Source organism: Glycine soja, chromosome 14 (assembly GCF_004193775.1).
Source record: "Glycine soja cultivar W05 chromosome 14, ASM419377v2, whole genome shotgun sequence".
Classification (NCBI taxonomy): Eukaryota; Viridiplantae; Streptophyta; class Magnoliopsida; order Fabales; family Fabaceae; genus Glycine; species Glycine soja.
This window is the reverse complement of record NC_041015.1, coordinates 30293866-30305827: the sequence shown is the minus strand read 5'-3', so window position 1 is coordinate 30305827 and position 11962 is coordinate 30293866. Positions and strand designations below refer to the sequence as shown.

Sequence of the window (11962 nt, the reverse complement as noted above, 5' to 3'; positions counted from 1 at the left end):
ATTAGAAATATAGAGCTTCAATATAAAAGAAAAAGAAAGAATCATGCTAATGACCGGAAGGGATTGCACTTCACGGGAAATTGCACTATCTGTGAACTATAAATGTCTTAAAAGCTAAAGTAGTCACTGGTTACTATCTCTCGGCGTCCTTTTCCTTCATATATGTCTATCTATTTCGTTGGAATTGATGATCGATTCATTGACAATTAATATTAATTAAAAGTGTGCTTCGAAAATTATTTCAACCACGTTGAATGCAAATTAATTTTCATTTTTTCATAATAAAAAAATATAAGATTAAAATATTAAACATGTGATGTTATAAATAATAAAATGAAAGATAATGCAAAAAAAAAATCAAAATATATTTTTAGTCTTTGTCATGAAAGAACTGTTTTGTTTTAATTATTTTAAGCTCTCATGCTCTTTTTATAAATGATATATCAGACGAAAATGAAATATATAAACTCAGGGAACAAATGCATGTATTATATATAGGTATTTTATCATCAATAATGCATTTAGTAGGCATTACTATTCTTTAATGTCATTCAATATCTAGCCTTTCAACTCCAAAACTGATGGAACACTTGACCTTCTAAGTTCAATACGTCCAGACCACTGTTAAAGAGTTAATCAAAGCTTTTAATAGAAAATTATTGCATTCTTTCACTTGGTCCAAACATTTTGACTTATTGACTAAAATAAGTTAATGTTCAATTTTCTTAAGAAAATAACATGTGAATCATAGCGGTTGTCCTCTTATAACGAGTAATATCATCTATGTATTACGATATATTCAATTTCCCAAGTAGTATACTTGATATGGTAATAAAACTTAATGAATAAACTCAATGTTTATTTTTGGTCCAAAACATAGATTTCTCAAATAAATCCATGTGCACCTGAATATGAGAAAATATCATAATATAAGAGTTTCAACTCTAACATGTATGTATACAATCATAAAGTGGAACCAAGTCTCATTCTCTATATATGATGATCCTTGAACTTAAACGGTGACATGCCCTTAGTCAAAGGATCAACAATCATTAGCTTAGTCCTTGTATGCTCAATGATCACTTTCTTGTCTTTTACTCTTTCTCTAATGGCTAAGTGCTTAATGTCAATTTGCTTACTTTGACTTTCATTTTTGTTATTCTTAGCCATAAAGATAACAACTAAGTTATCGCAGAAAATTCTCAAAGGTCTTGAAATAGTATAAACTATCTTCAACCCATAAATGAAACTCTTAAGTCATACACCATGTGATGTAACCTCAAAACAAGAGACAAACTCAACTTCCATGGTAGAAGTAGCAATCAAAGTCTGCTTAACACTCCTCCATGAAATAGCTCCACTAGCCATCATGAAAATGTAGTCAAATGTTGATTTGCAAGAATCAACACAGCCAAAAAAGTTTGAGTCTAAATAACCAATCACATCTAGATTGTCCATATGTGTTATACATAAACATGTAATCTTTGGTCCCTTGAAGGTACCTCATCACTTTCTTTGCAGCTCTCTAGCGGTCAATATCTTGATTACTTTGATATCTTTCTAACATTCCAACTACAAAAGCAATGTCAGGCTTTGAGCATACTTGAGCATACACAAGGCTTCCAACAACTAAAGCATAAGGAATGTTTTTCATTTGGTTCCCTCTCAAAGTCATTCTTTGGGCATTGGTTCAAATTAAACCTATCACCCTTCACAGTAGGAGCGATACTTGGCGAATAATCTTTCATCTTAAATCTCTCTAAGATTTTATTAATATAGGTTTCCTGTGATAGACCTAAAATACCTCAAGGTCTATCTCTAGGAATATTAATGCCAATGATATAAGATGCATCACTCATATCCTTCATGTCAAAATTCTTAGGGAGAAATTGTTTCACCTCATGTAGCAAACCCCAATCATTGACTGCAAGTAAAATATCATTTACATATAAAACAAGAAAATATATTTTACTCCTACTGACCTTGTGGTATATGCATTGATCCATGGGGTTTTTTTTTTATCAAAACCAAATGAAGAAATTATCCCATGAAACTTAAGGTACCACTGACGGGAGGCTTGTTTTAAACCATATATAAATTTCTTAAGCTTGCAAACCAAATGCTCACCATTGCTAAAGGAGAAGCCTTCAAATTATTTCATATAAACCTTCTCCTCTAAATCACCATTAAGAAATATTATTTTTACATTCATTTGTTGCAACTCAAGGTCAAAATGAACAACTAATGCTAAAATACCATGAAGAAAATCTTTCTTAGATACAAGAGAATTTTTCTTAGTCACGGTCACACGGTTGTGGTTATTACAATTGTTACGATGCATATTACACATGAAATTAATATGTTTGCAATAAATGTAAAAAAGAATTTTACAATTATTCTAATAATTGGTATATCTTTTATTTATAACAATAACATAACTTTTCATTTATTTTAAGATTTGCCATCCCTTAACATCCCAAGACAGCCAAACCTATTCGACCATTGACACTTAGAAGTTCAAAGTAAAAGATTGAAATCTAAATTTCATTTAATTTAGAGCAAATTACACCTGCTTCTCTTGCCTTGACTTATTACACTGCATCATTTCCGTTAAATTGCATTACTTTTGTTTCCATGGGCCAACTCCGTCAAGTAACAGTATTAATTTTAAGTGAAATGTCAAAAGGGGCCATTCTCACTTAATCTCTTCCCACCCTTCAAACCTCTCACGTCCCAATCCCTAATCCCGCACTCTTCCACCACCAGACACACCTGACTCGCTGTCGGGCCACCCGGATCTGCTGCAGAGCGACACTAAGTGGAGCTTCGTCGACCTCACCCAACCTCCTTCCTCGCGTGCTCGACGACCGCCCTATCCTGGCTACGCTCGCCACCGTCATTATGGCGTTGCTCGTCCTCACCTGTGTTAGAACGTGACAATGCATGTGGTTTTTCAGATCTAAAGGAGAAAAGGGGATATCGGATGGATTACGGTAGAGAAAAGCCAAAAGGGAAACATATCTAAAGGACAAAGGGGAAACCGGAAAATTTGCAGATCTTGCCTCACCAACGTCGCCCTCCACTCCTTCAATAGTGGCCGTGATGTTTTAGGAATGGTGGGGGAGAAACAAAAAAAAGGTTTCAAAGTCCATTTGTTTTCTTTACGTTAAATGCAAAAGCTACAGGGACTAATAACTTTGGAATTGATGGATATGCTTATTTAGAATTTATGAATAATGTACTGTTTAAGAATCAACGAACCCTAACGGTCAAAAATTTATTTTGGAGTTAAAGATTTTAAGATTAAGAATTAATGAATCTGGAAGTTATTTTTTTACACTCAATTTTTTTATCGTGTTATTTCTCCCATTTTTTATATCACATATTGTTGGGTTTGTGTTAGATGAATGAATAGTGCTTTAGAAGAGAATTGGATTTTGTTTGAGATTTTGGTTTCAAAAAAGCTCCATGCTTTTAATAAATGGACTAAGGAAGATGAGGATAATTTTGTCTAAATTTTGTTTATTAAATAAGTATATGTATGACGTGTGATGACTTTTAGCTAACAGAAACAACACCGTTAAATTATAGGTGTGTATCTGTAATAAAATTATAAAAATTAAGAGAGATTTGCGTAAATTTTTAATAATGAGGGGTTGTAGGTATAAGAAATCCCAAATGAGGAGGAGGTAGAGGTAGATGTAATTTGCTCTTTAAAATTTAATTTTGATAAGAAATACGGAATATAACAGTTTAAAAAGGCCCGGTTATTTAAAAACATGGGCCACATGTAGGGCGTAAGAAGGGAAGTATATTGTAAGCCAACATTTTACCACCGCATTCCGATGGATCCTCTTGGTGAAACATTTTACCGCCGTTGTGCGTTGTGCCACTAACATATGAAGGTATAATCGTAGTCGTTTTAATGGATTTTCGCATGTTTATAGACACGCAATATTAAAACAATTAACCAGCTCAAAGAAATTAATGGATCAGATAAGAATCCAATATACTATGTAGAGATAAATGAGAAGGAAAAAACTGAAAAGTTGAGAAAGATAAAAAAGTAAGAAAAAAGTTGAGAAAGATAAGAAAGGAGAGGACGATAGACTTGACAGAAAGCTGAGTGAGCGAGTAGAGAAAATAAAGTTAGGAATAAGAGTTTGGAAAAAGAAAATGACTTTTTTAAAGTTAAATTCAAATAATATTTTATATTCAAAGAGTTGACAGATGGTTTAAGCAAGTGGTTCTATTGTCTCTCTCCTTGCTCAATTCTTCCTCCTATCAGTGCTTCTTAGTTTGGTCATGCTTATGACTGTCTATATGTAATCTCACTTTCTTCCTCTTATCAATGCCTCTTAGTTCTGCAAGGCTAACGCTGTCTATGTTTTTATATCTTAATCGCATTCGCTGTGCCAGCATCTTGGTCACTGTTCAGTCCTCCTCAAGTAAACACTGTAAACAAAGAAACACAAAGATTTCTAGTTTATAATTTATAAATAAACCCTCAAGCCACTAGGAAGCGCGAGTTGTGAGTGATAATCGAGCAAAAGAAAATTAAGCAATGGGATTGAAGGCCATGCCAATGCAACTTACCATGCTGTTGCTGATTGCTCTAGCAGAAGCAGCTGACCAAGCCCTGCCTGGCTGCTCGAACTCTTGCGGAAGCGTTTCACAAATTCCGTATCCATTTGGCATGGGCAACTCTTCCGTCACCGGTGAGAATTGTTTCTTGGAGGACCCATTGGAACTCACTTGCAGAGATTCCACTTTATATCACGGAAACGGTAACGTCCAAATTCTGAACATAACCCTCGACGGTAAAATGGACATGCTTTTCTTCGTCTCGAAGGTTTGCAAAAAAAAATCTGCTGGCGGAGTAGAAACAGAAGGTAATGAAGCTACTCTCACAACTCCGGCTTTCGCCATTTCTAGCGAGGACAACAAGTTCGTCAGCGTAGGGTGCGACACTTACGGCTACCTCAACAGCTATCGCGACGGCACCAAATCTTCAATGGGGTGCTTGACAAGATGTGACAGCAGAGAGAGCGTGCGAAACATGCAGAGAGATGGAAAATGTACCGGAATTGGATGTTGCCAGATCGATATACCACCTGGAATGAAGAACATTAGTTTACAAACATTCACCTATAACAATTTCAATTCCTCTTCCGACTTCAACAAATGCAGCTATTCCTTTGTGGTGAAAAATGGCAACTATACTTTCTCGATGGATCATTTAAAAGGACTCCCGTTCAATAAAGCACCCTTTGTCGTAGATTGGACTGTTGGAAACCAGACATGTGGCATTTCCAAGGGTAAACTCGACTATGCGTGCAGAAATAATAGCGATTGTGTGGACTCGGGATATGGTTACCGATGCAAATGTAAAGAAGGCTTTGAAGGAAACCCATACCATCCCGATGGTTGCAAAGGTAATTAATTATGCTAAACATTAACCTCTCTATTTGTTCTCCTTCATATAATTTGCTCTACCCTTGTAGGAACAATATCTACCGACAACACAGACAGTCGGACACTGATTATGGTTACTCGTGCAGATGTAATCGTAGCTGCACAGACAATTTATCCCCTAAAACCTAAAAAAAATATTTGATATGGGAAGAAAACAAAGAAAGAGAACTACATCCCTCTCAAAAAAGCTATGCTAGCTAACAGCTTCAGCTGAGAGCTGCAAGCTAACTTCAGGAGGAGGGTTAATATATATACCTATATATAACTTTTGCAATCATATATGTACCAGCATTTATTAATTTTATTTTGTCAGTTTGATTAATTAATTATTGTTCCTATATATGTTATCAAAAGACCCATATTAGGAATTTAGTTAGCTCCTTTAGTTACATCGTTTTTATTGCCTTTAGAAATTTAGTAACCTACCACAAAACAATTTCACTTTAGTAAGTTCTTCGTTGCTTCTATTTGGGATTTGCAGACGTTGACGAATGTAAGATAGGCAATCATGCATGCATAAGTGAAAAAAATTGTCTGAACACCAATGGATCCTACATATGTTTCTGTCCGAAGGGGCAATCCGGAAATGGAACAAAGGGAGAAGGGTGCCACCAACAAGATGTTGTTACCAAGGTAGTCATAGGTAAGCAACTGAGCACATCCAATTAGGCTACAAAGATTAGAGTCATATTTAACTTATATTTTTAATAAGTATTTATTGGGGAAGAAAATCAAAAGATAAAATGAATTGAATTTCTATCAAAAATAAAAATCAACTTCAGTATTATATATATATATATATATTCTTTTAACTTTTTTTAAAGCCAAATTACATAAGTTAATTTTCAGTTATGAAAGAAATTTAATTTAATTTTTTAAATCTTTTCACTTAGAAGTCTATATTGAAAAGTTTATCAACGAAACAAACATAGTTCAAAGAACAATTCAAGAATACTTGTGTTTGACTTATTCTGACTGCAGGAGTAGCAGCAGGAATTGTTATTCTATTTGTGGGGACTACTTCATTGTACTTGACATACCAGAAAAGGAAACTCATCAAACTTAGAGAGAAATACTTTCAGCAGAATGGTGGTTCCATTTTACTACAGAAACTCTCTACAAGAGAAAACTCCCAAATTCAAATTTTCACAAAACAAGAACTAAAGAAGGCCACCAACAACTTTGACGAGAGCTTAATCATTGGCAAAGGAGGTTTTGGTACAGTTTTCAAAGGACATCTAGCAGATAACAGAATTGTTGCTATCAAGAAGTCCAAAATAGTTGATAAGAGCCAAAATGAACAATTTGTTAACGAGGTGATTGTTCTATCACAAATCAATCATAGAAATGTGGTCAAACTACTGGGATGTTGTTTAGAGACAGAAGTTCCTTTACTGGTTTATGAATTTGTTAACAATGGTACCCTTTTTGATTTTATACACACCGAAAGAAAGGTAAATGATGCAACTTGGAAAACCCGTGTAAGGATAGCAGCAGAGGCAGCTGGAGCTCTAGCATATCTGCATTCAGAAGCCTCAATACCCATTATCCACCGAGATGTGAAGACTGCTAACGTACTGTTGGATGACACTTACACTGCCAAAGTATCTGATTTTGGAGCTTCAAAATTGGTTCCACTTGATCAAACTGAATTAGCCACAATAGTGCAAGGAACGATTGGTTACTTGGACCCAGAGTACATGCAAACCAGCCAACTAACGGAGAAAAGTGATGTCTATAGCTTTGGGGCAGTGCTTGTAGAGCTGTTAACAGGGGAGAAACCTTATTCTTTTGGCAGGCCTGAAGAGAAAAGAAGTCTTGCTAACCACTTTCTATCTTGCTTGAAAGAGGATTGCCTGTTTGATGTTCTTCAAGATGGCATTTTGAATGAAGAAAATGAAAAGGAGATTAAGAAGGTTGCTTTTCTTGCTGCAAAGTGCTTGAGAGTTAAAGGGGAGGAAAGACCTAGCATGAAGGAAGTGGCAATGGAGTTGGAGATGCATCAGTGGATTAATACAGACGCAAATCTAAAGGAGTCTGATTACTTGGTTCACAAGGTATCATCTATCGTTTCCGAGCCTGGTGATAGCAGCAGCCATCAAGAGTATGACAGCATTAGGGATCAAGTACTACCTTCTTTGGGTGATGGAAGATGATGCCTTGGCATCATACACTCCATTTTATATCAAAGTTCTGTTACAACCTTTTGAATCTTTATGAAAAATCCATTTAATTGTTTTCATGAGTGTGTATTTGTGTGTACGTATGTATTCTAGTATGCTATATATGCACTTAGTATGTATGTATGTATTCTACTTTGTGCGTATGTATGTATGTCTGGATTGACTAATTGTTTAAGCTTCTAATCAACGGTTTTTGCTAATTCATGGCATAATTAACTTGTTTTCATTGCTCAATTCTCAATTTATAGTGAGTTACATGCACGTCCCAGGAGCACATAAACATGTGTGAAACCCTTGTCTGATTGTCATATCTAGCGAAGCAAAATCAATGATCATTCTCCTCCCCTATTGCTATGTGATTCTATTTATTAATTTCGCAAGTGAGAATAATACAAACAAACCCAAAGACAAATAATTGGTGGACTTCTTGCACCTAAAAACAAAATAAAATACGAAGTTTATAACAAGTCTCTATTCTTGGTTTCTGTAACCATGAAGCATAGTTTAAAACACTTTGAATTTCAACTCTGAAAGTGTATGAGATCCCAACTGACTTGAAATACTGCTAGCTAAACTTCGATAATATCAAATGCTGAAAAAACAATGTTATATTTAACAATGAAAGGGTTAATGGAACGGCATCATCCCAACAACTCAAAAGCACAATGACATTTAGATTTTATGCATGCCAAGCACCGGATCAAGACTTAGAAAATAATATCCTCTAAGATGATCAAATTGACGTAGGATACAAACAATCCGTCAACATATCATGGAAAGAAAAATACTAACAACACAAACTAGTATACCTTTATTTAATTACAACCAAATTAATTCTTGATACCTATTTTTATTAAAAAAAAAAAAAAGAATTAATACTATTGAGTCGTTAAACACATTCTCCAATCTCCATCAGTGATTGCATCTATAAGAACTTGGCGGGGAACTGTCTTTCTCTGAACTAGAAAGAGTCTTAATTAAAAGAGTGCTCAGTGTCTCAGTCATTCAATTAGGTTCAGTTTCCTTTCTTTCCATCTACGTCGCTCATCATGACCCATTCATATGGTAATTCGTAAAATATTAAATTATTGACATGCAACCTAAAGGAACATATATTGTAGATTTATGTTAACCAAAACTTATATCCTTCTTTTTCCCAACCGCCTCTGTCCATGAGCTATTCAACCTTCCAAGTGGCAGATTTGACTCTAGTTGTCTTCTTGAAAGTAGTAGAGAAATTTGTCCTTGAAATTTAGATGTTGGTCTCATGTCGTTTTGACCTTTACAACTCCAGATATGCTTAAAATACTAAACCAATGTTTATCTGTTTGGACAAAACATCAATAGCTTATAATTCGGAGTCAGTTAGGAAAGGAAATATTAATGATACATGAAATCATAAGGGAAGAAGAGAGTTCTGAACAACTTAGAGAAGATGATCAGCTTCAGCTCACTTGTTATTCATCAATGGTGGAAGCTTATATACATGTGATGCATGGTTGTTATAACCGAAAGCTAACTACCCTAACCAATCTAACTAATCTAACTGATACTGTTATACAGTTAAGAGCCCCCCTCAAGCTGGGAATGGATATTCATCATTCCCAGCTTGTTACAAAGGTGCTGAAAAATGCCGAGTGAAAGGGCCTTAGTGAATATATCTGCGAGTTGCAGGGATGATGAAATCGGAAAGAGTTTTATGAGACCTGAGTTAAGCTTCTGTCGGACAATATGGCAATCTATCTCAATGTGTTTGGTTAGTTCATGGAAAACGGGATTAGTGGCTATTTGAATTGCTGACTGATTGTCGTAGTTTAAGGTTGCTGGTTGAATGAGTGTGGCGCGAAAGTCCTGAAGCAGAAAAGTCAGTCATTGTAGCTCGCAAGTAGTGGAAGCGAGAGCGCGATATTCAGCTTTGGAGGAGCTGCGTGATACAGTTGATTGCTTCTTTGATTGCCAAGAGACAACAGAAGAACCAAAGTAAACTAAGTAACCCGTAGTGGACTTCCTTGAGTCTTTGCATCCTGCCCAATCCGAGTCACTGAATGCTCGGAGTTGTGGAGTGCCTGCGGCAACGAAGAAGAGTCCTGAACCTGGTGTACCCTTGAGGTATCGGAGGATGCGAAAAGCGGCTTGAAGATGAGCATTGGTGGGAGTGGCCATGTACTGGCTGAGTTGCTGGACTACGTATGTTATATCGGGTCGTGTGTTGGTAAGGTATATGAGTTTGCCTATCAATCTTCTATAGGAAGAAGAAGACTCGGCTGAAAGAAGACTTCCTGAATCTGCTTGTAGCTTTGTGGAGTAATCCATTGGTGTTGAATTGGGCTTGCAACCTAGCATTCCTGAATCACTCAAAATATCCAATGTATACTTACGTTGACATAGATGGATTCCTTTAGAGGTGCGTGCGATTTCGAGCCCAAGAAAGAACTTTAAATCCTCAAGATCCTTGATTCTGAACTCGCGATCCAGGAGGGTGATCATAGTTTGTATTTCAGCTATGTTGTTTCCCGTGAGGATGATATCATCCACGTATACTAGGAGTATGGTAGTGATGTCTCCGATGAAGCGCAAGAAGAGGGAGTGATCTGCATTCGACTGTTGAAACCCATGAGAGCTTAAGAAGCTCGATAACTTCATGAACCATTGTCTGCTGGCTTGTTTGAGTCCGTAAAGGGACCGTTGAAGACGACACACAAGCTGTGGATTGTCAACCGAAAGTCCTGGAGGTATTTGCATATACACCTCTTCGTCAAGTTCTCCATGGAAGAACGCATTGTTGACGTCCAGCTGCCGTAAATGCCACTGGTTGAGTGCAACTATCGCAAGAAGAAGGCGCACCGTGGTGAGCTTTGCTACCGGAGAGAACGTGTCAAGGTAATCCAACCCCTCCATTTGGGTGTACCCCTTTGCAACTAATCGCGCCTTGTGCCTCTCTATGGATCCATCTGCCCGATACTTGATTTTGTATATCCACCTACACCCAATAGCTGTCTTGTGAGGAGGAAAAGGTGTGAGTCTCCATGTGTTGTTCGACTGGAGAGCCTGTAACTCGACCTTCATTGCCTTAATCCAGCAGTCATGGCGAGAAGCTTCGGCATATTAGGTAGGTTCTGCTGTTGAGGAAATGCTCATGACGAAATTCCTGTGTGCAGGAGACAAACGTGAATATGAAAGCACGGAACTAAGTGGGTAACGAACGACCGCTGAAGTATTTGGTGTAGATGAAGCAAGGTCTCTATGATAGTCTTGGAGATATGTTGGGGTGTTTTTGGCTTTTGTGGATCGCCTAAGATGTGGAAGAGGTTGCTCATTTGAAGGTTCATTGGATGACGGTACTGATATCGTAGGTTGTGATGAGCGATTTTCTATTTGTGGGTCAAGGCTCTTGCCGAAAAAGGGTCCCGGAGAGGGAGCTGAATGTTCTGAGTTTATATGCTGGGTTTCAGAATAGTAAGGAAAATGATCCTCATAAAACGTGACATTTCTAGATACGGTAACATCATTAGAATGCAAATCATATACAAGATATCCTTTCGTATGCATTTTAAAACCAATGAAGATGCATGGGTGTGCCCTAGCATCAAGCTTTTGCCGATTTGCTTTGAGCGTATTAATGTAGCACAGACACCTGAAAACACGAAGGTTAGAGATGTCGCATGGATGCTTATGTAGCTTTTCGTAAGGTGAAATGTTATGCAAGTATGGTGTGGGGATGCAATTAATTAGGTATGTGGCATGTGGCAAGGCGTAACACCAGAAGCTAGGTGGTAGACTCGCCTGAAATAAGAGTGCGCGTGTGATATTGAGTAGATGCTGATGCTTTCGTTCTACGATACCGTTTTGTTCTGGGGTTTCAACACATGTTGTTTGGTGTATGATTCCCTTTGATGCATAATAATGATGCATGAAGAACTCAATTCCATTGTCACTTCTGATGATTTTAACTTTGCCATTGTATTGTGTTTCAATGAATGTAATGAAATTTATAATGACCTGTCGTGTTTCAGCTTTAGATTTCATGAGATGTACCCATGTGCAGCGTGAACAATCGTCGACAATGGTCAAGAAATATTTATGCCCATGCATTGATGGTTTAGAACACGGACCCCATATATCCATATGAAGCAAATCGAAAACATGAGATGCATGTGAATTACTAAGAGAAAAAGGCATTTTCTTGTGCTTCACATAATGACATGTGTTGCAAACAAAGTTCTTATTATTTCTTAGAAGAGGATAGTAGGTTTCATACATTGTATCCTTTCAGCTGATGGGTGACCTAACCTAAAATGCCAAAG

At 36.9% G+C, this 11962-nt stretch overlaps 1 protein-coding gene across 1 annotated transcript; it reads left to right on the top strand.

Annotated features, from left to right (window-relative positions):
* The first annotated feature begins 2548 nt into the window (after positions 1 to 2548).
* On the top strand, positions 2549 to 7876 carry LOC114385409 (putative wall-associated receptor kinase-like 16). Its single transcript, XM_028345477.1, has 4 exons — positions 2549 to 3138; positions 4420 to 5435; positions 5957 to 6118; positions 6457 to 7876. The coding sequence occupies exons 2-4, from the start codon at positions 4565 to 4567 to the stop codon at positions 7629 to 7631; spliced, it is 2208 nt and encodes a 735-aa protein (XP_028201278.1). The 5' UTR covers positions 2549 to 3138; positions 4420 to 4564; the 3' UTR covers positions 7632 to 7876.
* The last annotated feature ends 4086 nt before the right edge of the window (positions 7877 to 11962 follow it).